Raw genomic sequence first — 20,786 nt, 5'->3', positions numbered from 1 at the left:
TTGATTCATTGCTGATTGGTCGTTATTACGGAAATAAACTAGGGAAGCGATGCTCGGAAAAACATCCATACATATACTATGTTAATATACATATTTCCATGTTCTCGCGTGGCGGTGCTATGAAGCAAATATTATTTGAGGTTACGCTCTGGGGTCAAGGGTCGGCGAAAATCCATAACATGTGCACGTTGAGCGAGTGGAGCGGTATGTTTTCGTAACGAAATGGTAGGAGTGTGAGAAGACATGGATATTGAGGACAATACAGACCCTAAGTGAGTATGATCTGCAATCATATCGTTAAAAGAAATAAAATACGTCCTTCTTTCATTATGAATTCATGACAACAAAATGCAACAGCCCGCAAGTCAGAAAGTTTAATACATTCGAGTATTTTTTGTTTGTTTATTTCTGGCACAAGCCTCGTTCAACTAGCTTTTTTTTGTCATTTTTGTGTGTTGGTGAATGGTGGTATTTATCATGTTCTAAACCTTATTAAAGCGTTTGCTCGCTCCCCAGAATCAGCTCTTGCTCGCTCTCCGGAATCTAAGAATTCTCCAATTTTAATTTTGTTGTTGTATTACAGTATTATGGTGTTTCAAAATGAACTATCTATCTATGACATACAATTTTCATGTTTTCAGAAAGGATGATGGGACTGTTCTCGCATGTATATGTGATGAAAATGGAGAAAAATTGGGAACACCCTTTGATATCCCACTTTCAGTAACATCAGATCAGCTGCAGCTTTTATGCAATTCACTTTTGCAAAATGTAAGTTCCGAAGTTGAATCTTTTACAATAACCTTTGCAGTCCGATGTTTGTCCTTTAGTCTTTGTTAAGTTCTTATTTCCATAAGGCTGTTAAGAAAATATTCATATTGCAATATTGAAAAGTAATATAGTAAAATCCTAGTGAAATTATTGATATTTGCTTAAGTAGCCTATTTCACTTATAAAGACCATTTGGTGAGTAAGGTTTTCAGATTTTTGATTTTCGATACTTAATTTAGACTGAATCATGCTGATATTCCTGTATTCGTAAATTCAAAAGTTTGATACAAACTTTAAAATGATCTTGCAATTTTTGCTTTTTTACAGACAGAGCCAAAACCGTATGCTTTTTTTGTAAATGACAATGAAATAGTAAAAGATCTTGGATCTGTGATAAAAGAAGGAAATATCTCGACTGAAAAAACTATTTCAATTGTTTATCAACCTCAAGCTGTATTCAAGGTAACTACACATGATTTGCATAAGATAAATTGTAGTGAAAAAAAGTCAGAAGCAAAAAGTGACCTTCTTCTCAATATTTCTGGATATTTGGTTTTGTTCACAATCAATATGTGGCGAAAATCTTGGAAACACTAAGCACTTTTAAAATGAATTATTCAGTAAGTTTTTTGATTTTCAACTATTTGTAACTTGATTTTATTATACATAATTATTTATCAAGTATTGTTGTTGCTTGTTATTTTTGTATAGGTAATTGCTGTGACAAGATGTACTTCATCTATAGAAGGACATACTGAAGCTGTTCTTTCAGCATTCTTTAGTCCAAGTGGAAGGTATGTTGATAATGTTAGGTAATTTTTTTTTTAACATACTTGTTTTGTGATATACGTTTGCCTCTTTTATATTGATGCAACCACCAGTTTTGGATGCTATCTGCTACCCTATTTAGTTTTAATCTGGAAAAACCTTTATTTCTTCTTAAAATCATATATACTTATAGTTGTAATAGTATAGCCCTATTTCATTTTGTATTTAATTTAATATTAGTTGGACATCTTAATTTTTGTATGAAGGCATCTAGCCAGTGGTTCTGGTGATACCCGTGTTAGATTCTGGGATTTAAATACAGAAACACCTCAATTTACATGCGAAGGACACAAACACTGGGTTCTATTTATCGCGTGGTCACCAGATGGAAAGAAACTTGCATCAGCTTGTAAAAATGGACAGGTATGTTCAAGGGATTCATATCATTGGGAAAATTTTTTTTAAAAAAACAAATTAAAAGACATAGGTACTAAATTTCTGTGTAAAATTTAATGAAACCAAAGACGCCCAATATCTCGAGGAGATATATTATTAATCCAACACCAAACTATGGCAAAATAAACGTCTTCCAAAATCAGTATCAAAAGTTTTATACAACTTCCAAATTCTAACATACTGAACATTTTTCACATTTTTAAGAATAATTAAAATCGCATTCGCTCAATTAAGGGTGGAAAGAATTCTGACAAATAATTGAAATCAACATTGCTGGTGGAAATTTCTGGTTTTCTTTCCTTGCTGCCATCTTGTTGAACAGCCTTATTGTAAATATTTATATCATCATTTTTTGTCTTTTTAATTAAAAATAAGAAAAACATCTGAAGATTTTTCAACTGGTTTATTGGTTTAGGTTTTAACTTTTTTATTTTAATTTTTCTACTTTTCCACTTTTCTTTTTGAATTCTGACACATTAAATTGACATGTATGTAAGAATGTTAAGTTGTCTCAAAAATGCGGAGACAGGATACATTGCGAGTATCTTTTTGTTATTTTAATTCATCATTTTGAAAAGTTGATATTTAAAATCGACTCTTACAGATTTGTGTATGGGATCCTTTCACTGGAAAGCAAGTTGGCAAAAAATTAGTCGGCCACAAGCAATGGATTACATGGCTTGCATGGCAACCTCTTCATTTAAATGGTGAATGCAGACATCTGGCAAGTGCTTCAAAGGTGACATAAGCTGTTGTTGAATTATGATGGTTGTTCTATCTGTATTTGATTTGACTGTTTATGTACTTTGGGAATTAGAGAAATTGACTTATCAAAGATATAAGGATTAATATACAATGATATAAATCTAATTTTGACTTCAAGTTTGTGGTAAATCATCATTACACTGCGATATGGTAAAATTACTATGGAAGAACAGTAATTTTGAATGACTGAATTTCAGAAAGCTTCTTCTCCAATAATCATCTTTTGAATAATATCAAAACCAAATTATGTTTACTTTGTTTGTACCAATTTATTGTATCATTTAACAAAAGGATGGCTCAGTTCGAATCTGGGATGTAAAGACAGGTCAATGCATCCGTTCTTTGACAAGTCATTTACAATCTGTTACTTGTGTGAAATGGTCGGGGGAAGACTTATTATACACCTCATCACAAGATCGAACAATTAAAGTTTGGAGAAGCAAAGATGTAAGATTGAAAATCAAAATTTTTTTTTTTTACAAAGTCATTGGAAATACTTATTTGTTTAATATTTTCTCAGGGTGTCTTATGTAGAACTTTAGAGGGCCATGGACATTGGGTGAATACTATGACGTTAAATACAGATTATGTAATGAGAACCGGCGCGTTTGAGCCTGCAGATTTTGGATTGAAACAGAATATGTTGAATTACCCGCCTGCCACTTTGCAGAAAAGAGCAAATGAGAGATATCAAAATGTAACGGTATGGTATTTTCAATTGTATGCATAATTTCTATGGGATGTCACAAGCTTATACACATGATAAGGCTATGCTTAAATGAGTGCACATCCTTCTGGAGCGCCTCTTAAATGTGGTAATAATAAGAAATGAATTGGTTTATATAATTCAATAGATGTATCAGTGGTGACACATTTATGAATAGCCTATATACACAACTTTCGATATATATACCACAATATACAATTAACGCTAATTATCATTACTGCATATTATCATACACAACTGGATGGGAATTACACTTATTTGCAGTGCTGTGCTGACGATTTGGGCTATTGATATAGGTTGCGAGAGATTTCTTTATTTCAACAGAATAGCCTTCAAGAGCGAATGGTTTCTGGTTCAGATGATTTTACACTATGTATGTGGAAGCCAGCTGAAGAAAAAAAGTGTCTGACAAGAATGACTGGACATCAGGTCAGTTTAATCAAGGGTGATTCAAGCTTCGAAAAATTGTGATAGTGTGATAATAACCTCCCGAACGTGTTATAATTTGTCTATTAAGTTTTTTTATTCTTCATCTTTTCACCTATTTAGGCTGTGGTTAACGATGTTAGATTCTCTCCTGATGGGCGCATCATTGCTTCTGCATCTTTTGACAAATCAATTAAAATTTGGGATGGTAAAGTTGGAAAGTATGTTTACTTTTATATAGGCCTATAAAGTGTAATTGAAGGTTGAGTAACAACAAATAAGTAACAAAAGCATTTTTTTTCTGATTTCAGGTATTTGGCTTCTCTGAGGGGTCATGTTGGACCCGTTTATCAAATTTCTTGGTCAGCGGATAGCAGACTTCTGGTCAGTGGTAGTGGTGACAGTACGTTGAAGGTAAATATACAGCAAGACCTCCAATATTATGCTTTTTGACAATCATCACTTTTTTGTCTCAAAATATGTTTCTATTCACAGGTGTGGGATGTTCATAAACGCTCACTGTTGCTTGATCTTCCTGGCCATGCAGATGAGGTTTACACTGTGGATTGGAGTCCTGATGGGCAAAGAGTCGTCAGTGGAGGAAAAGATAGAATACTAAAAATGTAGGTGCAACTATATGTTTTACTGCTGCGCTAACTCAGGTTCAGTACTATAAAAAAATCCTCTTGCAAATAATTATCCTCGCAAGGGATTCTATTCGAACCCACACATGGTAATCAGAGGTGCAATGGCCATCGTAATCCAAAGGCTGAGCACGACGTACCACACTGCCGACCGATTGTTTAGACTTCAAGTCTAACAGATGGTTATGTCAACCACTTGTGTTAAAATTAAACTTGGTTTCAGAGCAATTGGTGGTTGTAACCTTTCAGAACTAATATTGTTTATTTATTTCTAAGATCGGGTTAGGGACTGAAGAAAGATTATTTTTTATCACAATGGCTAAAGTACATGAGGATAAATGCTCATGAGTATCAATAATTTCTTTTCGACCGTTTTTTTCATATAACTTGTTAAGAAACCGTTAACCGTTGGAAGTGCGCATCTTCATAAACCCTGTGTTGACATGCTGTTTTTTGTAGTTGTCGCTATATTTTTCGCAAAACTTCCATACATCAATCACATAACCTTGTTCTATCAAAATGATTTCAGCTGGAGGAAGTGAAGTGTCTTTTACAACAGACAAATAGGCTAAGAAAAGCAGATGAAGGATTCTGAATATCGAAGGCCGATTAGTCGAGCCGCTGCTTGTGCTGGGGGAATATCATTGAGACTATGTTTGAAGATTTGCTCCATTCAAACCTACTGGGCAACATACTACATGTAGTTGAAATAATTTTTAGTACAGTAAACTATTACTGCACCATTTTATGGGATTTACCAAAAAAATATTGGAGATATATAACAATAACAGTCAGTCTCTTGTAGGATGTTTGGTGTTGTAATGGGAGGGTTTCAAGGTCAAAGGGTGAATGTTGAAATTTCGGGAAAAAGGGGATTCGAAAATATTAGAACAGTATGTGCCCTTTAAGCAACCCAATTTCAAGACTCAAAACTGATTTTACTTTTCTCTCTTACAAGAAACCTCCCAGCTTAATTCGCGCGGTGTTTTCACTTTGTTGAGTATGAATAAATTAAACCTAATGGGAATCTACCAAAAAAATGACATAAATACTACTACAATGATTGTTGTAAGCTCCTGGGAGGGGGCACGAGTCATGGAAGGTTGGGATCCACTGTTATAGATATTCACCAAGTATTTACACGAGAATATCGGTCAGAGACCGAAGACTTATCGATCGAAAGTTGGGGATCCCCCAAAGCAGAGCTCTTGCTCCATAGTGACACCTTGTGTCCCATCACTAATTAATTAATAACTCGCTAATTATACGACATGAATCATCCAAAATCAATAGGCTTCTGGTTCGACATATAATGAATGCGCATGCAAAATCTTGAGCAGATTTGCAATCGCGTGCATCTAACAGACAAATACCTATCAACATACTTACCATTTATAATCGATAAGTAATAAAAAATGTACGAGATTTCAAGAATAAATACTTTTCCAGTTTTGCCCATTGTGTTAAAGCGCTCGGATTGAAATTACATTCTACACTGTGTTTAGTTGCAGTGAATCGAGCGGGCAGACTTCATGTAAGTATGTATGTTTATTCCTCTCGTAAAAGCAATATAAAAGAGTAAGTAATTATAAATACTGAGGATGGGATGTATGCACAAGACCATATTGGCCTAAAACACAGATGTGCGGTATACACCCCTTTTGATATATATAAATTATAATAGGGTAAATCAAATATGTACAATATGGTCCTTTATACCGGCAGTTGTGCAAGGAGGGTGGGTGGGTGTGGTAACAGGGATAAGGGTGGAGTGTACAAAACTGCTTGTACAGAGGAGTTTGTTAGACAAAACAACATCTATAAATAGAGACACAACATAAAACACACTGCATATGGATATAGTAATAAATAAAAATTAAGAATTTGGATGAATGTACAACACCATTGAGTGATGATACCACATACTATAAAACGCGGGAATGGTCAAGTTTAAAGGGTGTGTACATATATGGTATGCACCACTCAAGGGCGATAGTGTTATAAGTCAGTGGTTCCCAAACTTTTTTGACAATCGCCCCCCTATATTAGTTTATACAACTTCATCGCCCCCCCCCCCCCCCGGCAATACAAAAAAATGTAAAGTCAGAAACGAATATATTACAGAACAAATAAGAAGACAAATCATATTTTATAGTGTTTTTTAATGAAATGGATGAGATTGGTGTTCTTTAGCTTCTTTTTTATTGTGTCTAAAATTACCCCGTTTACTGGTGGAAAGGCTATTTTGTTGTTTTGATAGCAATAGTAGCACGGCTGAAAACCCCTTTGTCACCATATAATAGGTCGGAAATGAAAGAATCAGGGTTCTACCTCCTCAAACACCGCCGTGTACTCTTGCCTTATAGTATTTCACTTCCTAAATTCACTCTATTTCACATTAAAATAATAAAAAGGTTAATTTTCCCAAACTTATAATAATGATTTTTGTACATCTCATTTATTCGTACAGCATGATGACATGCACCAAAATACTTTGTGGTAAAATTCATCCCCGATTCCTCATCCTACCACGGCCTCCAGTCCGATCACCAGTCCATAATTAATCAGCCATTTGTTTTTGGATTCATGGACTCAGATGTGGAAGAAGCTGTGATCGACTATCGGCTACGGCCCAGGGGACGGCAAATTTTATGTCGCTCGCGGGACAAAATTCAGGGTTGCCATTTTTTTGCGGGTCGCATAAATATTTCGAAATTAAAAACGGAACAGTGCGCGAAAACTGCGACAATTCGTGAACTCAACTCAGTCGTCTTATTGAAAAAATATTATAATGACATATAATGTGGCACTGTCTTGTTGCTGCATCACGCTGGATAGCTTTACGACGCCAAGATTGGAATATTTTCTAAATGGGAATCACTAATCCCAGTTCTTTGCTTTAGGATATAATGAAATTTAGTCCAAACGTGTCTCACGATAAATTCTGTTACGTAAAAAAATGTAATTTACTCCTCGAGCGTAGATTATAAATAAAAAAATTTCATCGTCAAAACCTCCGTTTGAATGTTTACCCGGAGTCCGGACATAGACTTCCTTGTTTACTTCGTAACATTGGCCAATCGGCAAGATGCAAAAAACGTGACAATGCCCCCTTTCACATCCGCTCAGACACGCTCACTCAGACAGATCCTCAGGCGTGGTCGTGAACATTACCTCAGTTTCGCGATTTTGAATTATGTTCGTTAGTTTTTAGTTGTTTTTCGGAAATTTAAATATAAATCAAATAAATCAATGATTACTTTGTCTTCTTATGAGTTTCAGTTAAATTACAGGAATCAAAAATTAGTGTAGAAATAGCTGTGATAGACTAGGCTCAAATTCTTTATCGGTACTTTTAAAAAACAGATTGTTGAATGGTGTGTATTAGAATGATAGTTTGAAACAAATACCCCATTTTACAGGCAACAACTCGCGAAACCACACTTAAAATAAACACCGAAAATTTCAAAATGGTAAAGTATGGGAAGAATTTTCCGTGATCAAAGGTCGGGGAAGGTCCATTCAGTGAATCGTCCCGGGCCAGATTATTTTACTCCAGCCGTATTTTGCCGACCACTGGGATACGCAACTACCGTACCTTACTGCGAAGACGAGTCCAGAAATCCTTTCGCGTGTGATAATCGCCCACGTGATTCAAGCCTGCGAATGCACACAGATTACAGAATTAGGTGCGCCGAACATAAAACAGGTTTCGCGAAATCGCCCCCTCTGTATCGTTTTCGCCCACTGGGGGGCGATATCGCCCACTTTGGGAATCACTGTTATAAGTGGTCTATGGCTGTTCTGGCCAAAATGTGACCCTACAGGTTTTGGTGAAATATGATAAAGTTATTTATCAAATTACTCACTATTCTAAGTTTTTTTTTTCGAAATTCTGGATTCAGCCAAAAACGATAAGTTTCAAAAAAAATGAATAAAAAGCATTTCCACAAAACCTATTATGGTTGCATTTCAGCCAAAAGATTAGGAAGGTATAAAGGTACAGTGGGATAGGGAATGATAAGTTATTAAGAGATGCCATTTTACCATGTCATGAATTTTCCAATGTAAATTAAAATAATAAGTCCTGGGATGAGCAGAAGAAAAAGTGTGATTCGGTGATAGGTAGCAACAATGGAAATAAATTGAACAGCATGCTACTCAAACAAAAACCATTGTCCCTACTCCCTACTATCTGTGCATTGAAGTTCTATTGTATTGTACTATTTATAACCTAAATTGCTGTGCTTTTGTTGTTGTCTAATTACGCATGATGATGAAATTAGAATGGTGTTCTAGTTATTAATTCAGTCCATTGTTCTATATTGAATCCGGGTAAAGTATGCTGTGGAGTTATTGAAATTGTCAGCTGGTCTATGATGACTGAAGAGGAGGACAGTTTCCTGATAGTTCATTCAATCCAAATAATCAACAGCTCTCCCTTTCAGTGTTGAATTCACCTTAAAAAAATAATCTCCAAACAGTAACATATTCAAAGCATAGAAAATTGCTAATATGATTATAATATATATTGTTTAAGTTTGGACAAAATTCTGAGTTCGATTTTGAATTTTTGATGTCATCGGGTAGGGAATTCCAAGCTTTTGGTCCACATACTGCGATTGATTCTTGTGAAATACTTTTACTGACAGATGGAATGAAAAAATTTATCTTTACTTCTGCTGTTTGAATTTGGGTTTGCTTGGAACAGGCTGGACGGAAGCTCTCCAATGTGACAAGAGAACATCATAGTACATAGTTCGAATTTAGCTAAATCCAGAACTCGTAGTAGCCTATGCTCTTTAAATAAGCCATTCTTATTTTAGGATTTGTCCTCGTGTTTAATTAATTGAGAACTGCATCTCAGAAACAGTCGAGCAAACAAGCACATGCATCTGAAACGAGTAACTGACTAACTAATCCCATGTGATTGGGCCGTCTTATCGGCTTCCTTTTCCCGGCATAAATATGTAAATCCTAACAAAAGGGTCCACGCTTTTAATCAAGATATATTTACCGATTGCGTTCCGTTAAAATGATCTATGCAGATATGAAACTTCGATATTCGACAGTTCAGGTATTTCAATAGTTTCGATATTTCAATAGTTTCAATCATTGATCTTGTGATTGTTCGTGCATTTTTTGAACACGTTCGTCGTCATTATTGACTCTCAAATTTGAATAGAAAATTCTATATTTCAAGGGCCTTAATCGATGGTTTTGTAAATGTTCGTGCATCTCTTATTTACAGTCTTTTCCGGCAAATCGATTATCTTTGAAGCTTACCTTATTTTTTGTAATCTAGATTGTTTATGCAACCTGACGCGTCTTGTTTGGGTACCGATGTTGTATGTCTGTTTTGGCTCACTATGTGCTCTGTGTGGACAATGACATTAAACATTAATGTCATTGGTGTGGAGGAGCCTATATTAATGTTATTCAACCGGGTATACCCAAGTGTATACCGGATCATTGGTAGGGTATACAACTGAGTTGTTACATCACAAGTTATATAGATCATGCAGGCACGTGTTTGGGTTGATGATTTCGGCTGCCATGCACGTCGCTTGGTTTACGTTGAACATTATTCCCGTTGAGTCTAGGGCTATCAGTCAAATTTAGACCGTTTACAACGCGAACTTGTGGACAGTGGACATTAGATTGGTGATATTGCAGTATCGCCAGTTTTATTTTTTTTTACAATCTGTGCTTAGAATTTGATGTTTATTTAGGCCTTGAATAAGCATTGGTATTTGTAAGGTATACCAAGTTCTTGAAAATTGTAAAAGGTAGGCCTATACCACGGTAAAAAAGGTTGAAGAACACTGGCCTAAAATACTTTGTTGTGCAAATACAGATAAAGCTGGACTTGAGTTGCAATGAAATATTTAAAATGGATTTTGACGATGAGAAATTGTTACAGCAAATCGTTTTTTTTTTTTTGATGATAAATGTATTTGGATCAACTCGCTTGTAACATCCGCCTTTACTTTGGTTTCCGCCCGATGGGTGCCCTGGATAGAGTTTTGAGGTCAGTCATAATATGTGCCCAAAACAGATGTCGGGCCATTCCACACGTAGTAGCTCTAGGATAAGGTTGGGTCGACTGTGCCTAACTTCAAATTCACATGCTGCCTTCCGTTAGGATTAGCGCTATGCCGATGTGAAGTTGCATACAGTTGTCGTTTGAATGGCTGATTCAAGCAAGCTAATGTTGCTGTTTCATATTTTAACATTAGTTACCGTCTGAAATATTAAGGGAAGTACGACTGCTAAGATCGGATATTAAACCATAAACCAGGGGTGGGCAAATTGTGCCTGCTGAAATTATGACTTTAGTTTTTTTTTAAATGAAACTTAATTCTGTTGAAAATATCAATGATATAAATTGAAATAACCATTGACAATTTCAATAACAGATCGTCGGCTAAAGAAAATACCGTAATTCCTAGCTTATTATAAGAACCTCAATAGAATAAGCAAAATCATTTATCCCAATTATTTATGCCATTCAAAAACTCTAGCTCCAGATATATCAGCACTTGGGCCTGCGAATTTTTTTCTGCGTTCGTGAATGCCCCGACACACGTTATTTTCTTTTGTCTAGTAGGCTACAGCGATTCTCAAATTGGAGTCGAATAAGATAAGACACGGGGTGGTAAGATGGCAATTGCGCATTCTCGGTGGGAAAATTAAGATAAAACCACCGATTGTTTTCTTCAGCATGACGTGGTATTTAAGCCGTGAACATCGGAATTATGTCGGTAAACTATATTACCTCGGAATTTTCGATCAGAAACTATAGCATAATCCAGCGGCTTCCAATGATTTTGTTGGTGGTCGCCAGATTATCGCAGTGGTTTAGAGTTGTAATGCTTTTACTTTATCATATTAAATTGTACTCGTAGGATTTATGGCCGACATTGGGATTTTGCAAACGTGTTAATTAAATATATATATCTAAAACAATGATCTCAAAAATTCGAATCAATTCTTATTATAATCAGGCAGTATACTGCGTATTTTTACGTACCCAGATCGTAGTATTTCAGAATATTAATACTTTCATTTATTGTAACTTGCATGGCGCAACGGCGATTTATGTTGAAAATACTTGAATTAATATGACGAGACAAATTTAATGCTTGTATCGGCCATGGACTGAATATTTTGCGCAACAGAAAATCCATCATTGGTGAAAAAGTCGACAATTTTAACAAATGGCGTAATCGCGAAGAATGTTTCCCCCGTAAATGTACTGAAAATATAGTTTGCGCAAGTAATTTGGCATTTTGACGAACTAGAACCGTTGATTCTTTCATTTCTAACATCGTATTTAGTAGAAATTGAGATAAATCGAAGAATGCTGATGATTTGGGATTGCACCCGACGAGAATAAAAAAAACTTGTTGGAATTTATTCATCTTATTAAGTCAAGTCAAGTTTATTTTTTCCAACTGGTAAAATCAACAACAATCGGACACAAATTACGAGAAAACATCATGCACCATGATCATGATATTTTTTAATTGATTCGCAATAAATTTGTTTGTAACTTGTTTTGTCGTAGTTTGGGGGCCATTATAGCGTAAAAAAGAGTACAGTATGAGGGCGACGGCACAAAAAAGTTTGAGAACCATTGGTCTGGTACATGAATTGAGGTACTTAAATTATTCTGTCTTTACTAATGTCATTTTCGATGTTCATTCAGGGCTAATCTTTCAATGTTTACTATATCCAATGCTGCAAATACCCAATGCTTTACATCCGAGGTGTACAAGCTTAGGGTTCTTTCGGAAATGTTGAGTTAAAACGCAAAAATTTCTGAAGAAAATTGCTACTTAAAAGGAAAAACTCGTTCTAATAACATTGTGTATTTTTCAACAGGATTTTGCTAGCTTGATATTTACCTATATGACAGTAACACTCAGGTACTGGTACCGTATTCCCCCGAAAATAGGACTGTGTCTCATTTCAATTTTCTGGGGGATGTCTCATATTTTCATTTATCAAAAACAAAGTAGAGAATTACAAGATTTCAAAATATTCAAATTAATATGAAAACTGATAATCATTTACTCATTAATAACACGGTTTTATTCAAAACAACTGCAAAATATAGATTATATATATTATATACCATTTAGAACGTGTAAGAGAGATTACTTTCTATAGAATAAATAAAATAAATCGCGGTATTGACTAGTTCTCATTTGAAGGGAGGCGTATACTAAAAGCTTTTGTATTGCAGGCTAGGTCTTTTTTTCAAGGTTGGTATTATTTTCGGGGAAACAAGGTATATGCATCGAGACGCTAAGAAATGGAAACTGCCGCACGTACCAGGTTAAATTAACTAAAAACTCATTTCGCGGACACACCGTTCAAAATTGGCACTTCACGGCGGGGCGCACACTTTTTCTATACAGGCCGCAGTTTGCACACCCCCGCTTTACATCACTGAAACGCGATCAGAGAAACGGATAAGCGATTGACTGATAACATGCGTTCTGTGAGGCGCGAAGACTTGACAATCCTATCACTCGCCACTTCGAAATCCCAGGTTACAGTAATTTCATTCGCTTACGACAGGAATGGCGCATCATTTACTCTCTGGGTACCAAATTTTGAATTTATCGAATAACGTCATGGTGACCTCAATTGTTACATTGTGCTGTCTTTAATAGAAACGTTAGGCTAGCTGTTCAGCTTCCTCTTACTATTAACGTTCTACTTGCAGCTGTTGTAATTTGCCATTCTCTGTAATAACGTTCAGTTAGCCATTGTGTTTAGTTATTTGCAAATAAATCGTTTTTGATCATATTGAGTTTTGATCATCCGGCCCAGTAATCAAGTCTATTATTCGCATCCGGCCCACTCAGGAAAGTAATTGCCCACCCCTGCCATAAACCGATTTAGCTATATAGCTACTTCAAAGATGAATATATGTAATTCCAGTTTACTTTGCGATAGGCAAATGCCATATATATATATAATTTGTACTTCAATATTTATAAAATTGCTTAATAGTGCTGTTTATATATCTGTTCACAGAAGAATTGTCACGATTCTGTTATTGGGGTGAGATAATATTTATGTTTTAACTACGCAGTTAACCACACCCACCTCGCATAAATGATTTTGGTCTGCTGCCTCTGGTTCGAAATCTTCCGGGTTAGTTAGGTTTAAACCCCGACCTTCACAATAAATCAAAATGACTGGAGTGTTACGGGGGTTAAAAGAAAGAATTCCTCTTAGCGCATTTCAGGCAGCATCAATTACAACTTTATTTAGATATTTGAAAAGTACTTTAAAATATTTGGATTCATTCGCAAAATAGATGTCTATCAACGATTTTATCCGCTGTAACTTATAATAAAATATGTTTATAATGAAATAGCAGAATAATGAACTATTTAATACAGTATGCTTTCGCGTCTTATAGAAAAATTCCTTCAGACCCGATCTTTCATGCTTCATTTATTCAATTTGAGTAAGTAATATATAACATAATGTACGAGAATGGCTACACGCCTCTTGAACTTGTATAATAGCCATGTTAGTCACAGTTACACGCCAAGAACAAATATTGTAAGGATGGTTTTTTGTTCAGAAATAACATTACTAACAGGAATTCATCAATACGATGGTGTTGCTAGAAAGTTAGATGCTCAAGTAAAATAAGAATGTTTTAAAAATGATAGGAAAAATGAAACAGATAATAGGTATATGAAATAAGTTTGAATAAAACAGTCGAGACCTCATAATAATTCTTTGTGACAAACAGATAAATTACGCGTATATATTAAAAATACTAGCTTACTAGAGTAGGGAGCATATCGTAGAATTTTTGCATAGATTGAGATATACTACCGATAAATTACAGCGCTCCCCAATTGATGCTCTACCCACATCAACGAACGGTAAGTGATTTAGTTTTTGTATATATATTCTATTTGTGTATACATATTTTCATATCCTGATTTTTCATAGCTGTCTATGTTGGATGGATACATATACCTCGATGTTGGATAGATACATATACCCCAACTATTTTTTGTGTTTATATATAGAAAATACCACATTAAAATATAATTTACATTTTACAATATAGCTCATCTAATAAGTGACGTTCTTAATTTATTATATTCTGCAACCTCTGTGGCCCAGTAGTCGAGCGAGATCGTTCGAGGGTTTGCTACTCAGCTTAGCCGCGTGGTGTATCCTCCTGCATAATGAAATATAACGGTTTGCCGAGAATACAACTCACTAGCAGTAACCACATCAAATTCTGTTCAGAGATTGCCTAACCCCTTTCCAAAGACCTTATGAAGAGCATATACGAAAATTTATATATAGAAATATCATTGGTGCTTTCGACAGCGATCGACTAAAATCTTCAAAATAGATCGCGATCGACTGATCAGTGACAATGTCCTACACAAAAACGAATGGGTAATGAATATGCAGATAACTGCACACTCGCATACAAAAAATTCTACCGCTGCCAATAAGAAGGCTTTGTGGGCGAATCATTATTGAAATCAACACAAAATTTGTATTTTGTTCCATTTAAGTTGATGATTTGATTATTTAATATTACCCGGAGTAAATGTTTCATCATAATACATTTTTTTAAGATTTATTTAAATCATACAATTCAGATACAAGGCGTGCCTAATTTTTAGTCGTAAGTGTTGAAAATTCATTAAGAAATCTTTCCAAGTATTTATGTATTATCTAAACAGCGAAAAATGAATATTCTCAAACCATGAATGTTACATGACTGCTCAAACTTCAGTATCTAATTTACAATTCACTCATACTCAAGTCTTCGCTTGCTTAGAATTAGAAAAATTGGAAATTTCGATGCCACTGCTACCATTGCGAATAGAATTTACCACACAACTCTTAAGTGAGACAATACCTTTAGCATACTGCAGAAGTTATCGGAGGGTCGTTTGTCACTCAAGAGTTACGACACGCGATATTCGACACTTCAGTTCCAAACCTTGGCAGCGACAAAACTTGCTTTTGTTTCGAAATAATATGCTTTATCGTGCTTGCCCAGACTCAAATACTCCATGTGTATATGGTATTTTTCACGTGTACAGTAGTGTCTTCTTCCAGTTTTAAAACATACAACTGGTTTAAGGCAATTTTAGGGGTATTTAAATAAAATTCACTAAACATCAGACGCGATCGACGTGTTGGCCACACCTGATATATATATATATACACATATTTTTTGGGAGGAATAAAAACACCGGACACCAAAGAACCGAAAAGAATGCAATTTAAGCTTTCACTAACAAAAAGGGTTTTGTTTGTCATAATATCAACAATAACTAATCAAAACGATTCATGTGCCTTTTGTCCGAACTCGGTGAGCCAGTGCTTGTGTTATTCACACTTACAATCGCATGCCACAGCATGAACCAAACTTGATAATCGATCAGCTGTGAGCATAATTGTTGTGTTATTGGGGTTACTGATAAATTTTCGACACGTCGGCGGGCCCCCCATTTTAAATAGCAGCGTACCAAAGCGCTTTTTTATTATTATTATTTTTTTTTATCTACGCAGATGCCTGAGCGCTAGGCCTGATAGCTCAAGTCATAAGCGAAGGAGAACACATGCGTTCTATAAAAAAGAAGAAGTATATTAAAACAAGGTGTGAATTTGCTAATCAGGAAAAAACATCGCTAATTGCTCAATAGTAAAAAAAAATATATTGGGTCTATATCCCACAGATTAACCGAGAAAATAGATATATATAGATAAAATAGACAGAGCTTGGGTAGAAACCTGTAGGATATTTGACATGACTGTAGAATAGTTCATCCTACGATGTAATATTAGAACATAGAAATGGCGTTACAATTCAATAATCATCTACAAGACAACGTGTATAGTCACAGAAATTAATCTTGTCTATTCTTATTATAAACCCAGAAAACATAGAAATAAGCAAATTGATCCTAGTAGAATATAGTGAGTCGAGGTATGGATTGAAATAAATGGTTGAGCACGGGCGATTTATCATTTGTCTGGATCGGTACGTTACGGCTGTACGGTATGGGGCAGGCGCAGAGAGTGTTTCAGTAGTCTATATTCTACGAGACTATCCGTATCTCCCATTCTTCCATGAGTGATTGCATGGGTACCGGTACGGTCAGACGGTACCGTACCGGCATCGCACGAGTGTCCAGACAACTGAGCAGTTAGGCAGCATTTTCCAATTAAATTACCTTCTACACGTAAAAACAAATTTTCGTATTCAATTCTATATTCTCTTATCATTATTATAAATATATTGCTTGTGGTTGAACTTGTAGCATGGAGAATTTATAGAAAATTTTCATGTTGAATTTATTGAATATTGCTCATGAAAATCAGTAGTGAGTTAGAAACCCAGGAAACACATTTGTGCGTGTAGGATTAAGCCTGACAACGTTGGTCCCAAGCAGCATCAAATTTTCTAAAAATAAAAACGCGTGACAACGATGGGCCACGAGGCGGACCATCGTTGTCAACCTTTTTATTTCATTTTTATCCAATTTTTTTTTATTTATTTTTTTTTTTATTTTATTTTTTTTTTATTTATTTTTTTTCAATTATTTTTATGTTTTTTCACAACTATTTTTTTATTTTCGCTTTTTCATTTTATTTTTTTTTTATTTTACATTTTTTTTTAATTCTACGCGTGACAACGATGGGCCACCATAGTAGACTAAATTACATGGCATGAATACGTAAGCTATGAACACGATGCGAACGTTATGAGAGCGTTATGGGGACGTTAACAAAACAGGGCAGATTGAATCACTCAATGGGTCGGTTTTAGCCCGCGGGTCGTACTTTGCCCATGTCAGCACCAGAGCAGTGCTCGTCAATCTTTTTTTAATAGTACACCCTTTTAACCCTTTCTCGGAATATGGTACACCCCGCCAATCCTGCATTTTTAATACATAAAAAAATTCATATTTAGATGTTATATATATGTGTTTATGTCGACGCAATAGTTTATTATATAATTATTGTGAACGTTGCTTTTGGATTCCATCGGGCGAGGTAATAACCTTGTTTCTAGTGCCTCTTTCATTAGAGTTCTCAACCTTTTACTGACAACGTACCATTTTTGTATTTTTTACTCCGGCCGCGTACCACCAACAAAACCCCCTCTTTGGGGACGGAGAACAATGCCACAAGAAACGCGATATGGAAGTTTTTTATGGTACTATATCCATTTTCAGACTGTCGTGCAAAGTTTTAACATATAAATTATGTGCAGTAACAACGTAATAATTGCATGCAAAATCGCATGATCTGAAAGGATTTGATTATCGTCGCCATTGCGTCATCGCAAACACCGGGCGAATGTATTACAAGGTATACTTTCGCTTCGACATGCTTATATATTTATTAAAAACTTGATGAATGAGCCATAAAACTTATGTCTATGAGTCAACACATATTACAAATAGCAATAGCATCATTCGTATGATGCTGTCTTCGTTGCCGTTTTTCAATGCATTGTGGACGTAAAAGGCAAAACTGGCGAAAACATGTCCGTCTCGCTTCAATTTAGGTGGGAGTAGCAAAGAAGTGAGTGAGATAAATAAAAAACTGAAGTAATTATTTGCATGCCGTGCTTTTTACCCTACCAAGTTTGGATAAATATTTTTTTTAAATAAGAAATTTTTTCATCTTTCTTAACCTTGGTCGATAATTAATCTGACATTGACGGCTGTTCGATAAAGTTAGTCGGACGAACCCCGAAGCCAGTAGCAAAGATATTGTTCACTTTTTATTATATGTTGGCGATAAGGGCGATCAAAGCCGACACTAGATAATGATCAAAATTAAAGCTAATTTGGAAATTTGGGTTGCCAAATAATTCCTATAAATGATCTGCCGATGATCGCACAGTAGCTCGAGTTAGTCGAATAGGACGCGCAATTTGGCGAAAAATGAAAAAAAAAAACTTAAACAAACATCGATGTCCACCAGAGCGTAAGACTTGATACATGCGGGAGAAAAAGAACCGACCTTTGGATGTAGATGGCCCAAAACAATCACGCTGAAATCACGAAATAAAATACTAAAAGTCTTCTTATAAACTAAATTAAGTCGGCGGCAGTAAACGCTCTGGCGATATTCTCTCGTAGTAGACTACTTAATCCGATGTCAGACGCATCCCAGTCTCACATGAATACCACAAAAGAGTAACAAACTGCTACAAATGGTATTGTAACGTTAAATCAGGATAAGCAGATATCGGAAATGACCATTGAGGTTTATATAACACCTCAATGGTAATGAATACACCTCAATGTCAATGACAGACACACGTCATGCATAAATTAACACGTATAGATTAGTTAGGTGGGTATTACATATACACAGGATTCCATACCGTCCCATTTTCTAAGATTTGTCCCTATTTTTGGCTTGCGTCTCTATTTTTGCCTTGAGTGTCCTTATTTTGTATTATTTGGACTTCATAACCATGGAGGCCATAGGAAAGCTAGCTTTTTTGCTCACAATGCAGAAATTTTTCTAGTCGTCCTTATTTTGGGTTCCAGATCGATGGCATCCCTGCATATACACCATTGCCATTATCATAACGAAATTAATCAGCACGTGTTAGTATGTATACCCTTAAACAGGCATGCAAAATTCAAATTACCACGAGGGCCGCAAACTTTGCCACATACATATTTCACATGATGAACTACAAATCAAAATAATATTGTGGAACAGTTAAATTTAATGAAACCCTTTCATTACTGGGGAGCTTTAAAAATATGAAGAATCTTATTTTCTAGAGTAAAAACAAGGTACAGTATTTTTGCATATGAGATGGCAAATATATATTTAGTGGTTCATCTACCTTGAAAACCCACCCTTCATTTTCAATATTTCTTTTTCATTAGTATTAGGTATTGCGTGTTGCAGTATAAAATGACTGCAAGAAAGTATTTTACTCAGGTTCAGTGTTGTAAAATCGCCCCAAATATATGTATGACAATTTATTTAGTCATATCTACCATTATAGAATATTTCCATTGTAGGCTAGACAAACAATTCGTTTAGTAGCAATATATCTTCCTCTGTTGTATTTTTTTGACTGTTAAATTACATTTTTCTACAAAATCTGCTCCAATTTATTTGAAATTTCACAATAAATGGCAATATTATTTGTGCGAGAATTTCTGCACCATGGTAAAAAATAATGGGTTAATAATAGGTTGCTAAGATGCACTACTGGGTGTGAGATATTGTTTCAAGCATGATTCAGTCTGAATACTGAGATATCTAAATCAAGGTTTCCCAAACTGGGGGGCGAGGGGATGAGCGACGAATTTTATGGGTCGCAAAGGGCACACCAATTTCACACAAAGTTTGATAATTATTGAAACTAGTGCAAAACATAAATCTCACGATTTGGAATATTATTGAAGTAGCGGCGCGCTTGTATAACAATGCCGGCTTTGATTGTTGGACCCGAGTAGTGGCGTGTTTCCAAATCACCCGCGGGCCGCACAGAAGTATCTAGCGGGCCGTATGTTGTGCAGGCCTGCCCTAAAACATTCGGCACGGTACATCCTATTGATGTGGTAGACCCTTTAAACTTTTTGGTACACCCTGGGGTGTACTATACACCCGGTTGACGAGCACTGCTCTAGAGTCCTTTGTTCTAGTTCCCTTTTTTCTCCTAACGAGTGGTCTTTTACAAGTTGGTTTTGGTATCCTGAGGGCTTGACGCTTTAGTATCATTGTAGCTTACTCTACGGGACGTCTAATTAACGTGTTTTATCACTATGGGCTTGTTTCTAATTTTAATATTTGCGAAGATTAGAATGACTTCAAGTTGAAACACCTTCAACTATTAACCAAAGGCAGCTACATGACCCAATATTCTATACGACAGGGGTCGGCAACCTACGGAGCAATATAATCCTTCCCGCGACGCTTCAGTGAATTATAATAACAAAAAAACCGTTATGAGGAATATATTCTTTACGTAATATAACTTATTGTGAGTAAGGATGCCAAGTATAAGTACTTACAAGTATTCGATTCTTATCCGATTCCTATTCTCGATTCCGATTCTCGATTCCTCGACATATCTCAGCGAAAACACATACCAACCTAAGCAATACCATATGAAATCAAGCAAGAGCACGATGTTCAAATTTTGGACGGCCAAGAAGGCCGGAATTAAG

General features: G+C 35.6%; 1 protein-coding gene across 1 annotated transcript; it reads left to right on the top strand.

Annotated features, from left to right (window-relative positions):
* Nucleotides 1–116: 116 nt before the first annotated feature.
* Nucleotides 117–5,345, top strand: LOC120342218 (notchless protein homolog 1-like). Its single transcript, XM_039410964.2, has 13 exons — nt 117–272; nt 642–771; nt 1,099–1,233; nt 1,483–1,565; nt 1,806–1,962; nt 2,600–2,734; nt 3,052–3,207; nt 3,281–3,463; nt 3,812–3,916; nt 4,037–4,134; nt 4,225–4,327; nt 4,409–4,536; nt 5,087–5,345. The coding sequence occupies exons 1-13, from the start codon at nt 244–246 to the stop codon at nt 5,097–5,099; spliced, it is 1,455 nt and encodes a 484-aa protein (XP_039266898.2). The 5' UTR covers nt 117–243; the 3' UTR covers nt 5,100–5,345.
* The last annotated feature ends 15,441 nt before the right edge of the window (nt 5,346–20,786 follow it).

This window comes from Styela clava, chromosome 3, assembly GCF_964204865.1.
Source record: "Styela clava chromosome 3, kaStyClav1.hap1.2, whole genome shotgun sequence".
Lineage (NCBI taxonomy): Eukaryota > Metazoa > Chordata > Ascidiacea > Stolidobranchia > Styelidae > Styela > Styela clava.
The sequence above is the reverse complement of the archived record's forward strand: the minus strand, read 5'-3'. Positions and strand labels throughout refer to the sequence as shown.

What these genes read in the sequence shown, in the direction of transcription:
- LOC120342218 (XM_039410964.2), top strand. Translation starts at nt 244, where the DNA reads ATGGATATTGAGGACAATACAGACCCTAA. An exon ending in AACCTCAAGCTGTATTCAAG is followed by an intron (nt 1,234 to 1,482) that starts GTAACTACACAT and finishes ATTTTTGTATAG; the next exon opens with GTAATTGCTGTGACAAGATG. An exon ending in GTGGTGACAGTACGTTGAAG is followed by an intron (nt 4,328 to 4,408) that starts GTAAATATACAG and finishes TTCTATTCACAG; the next exon opens with GTGTGGGATGTTCATAAACG.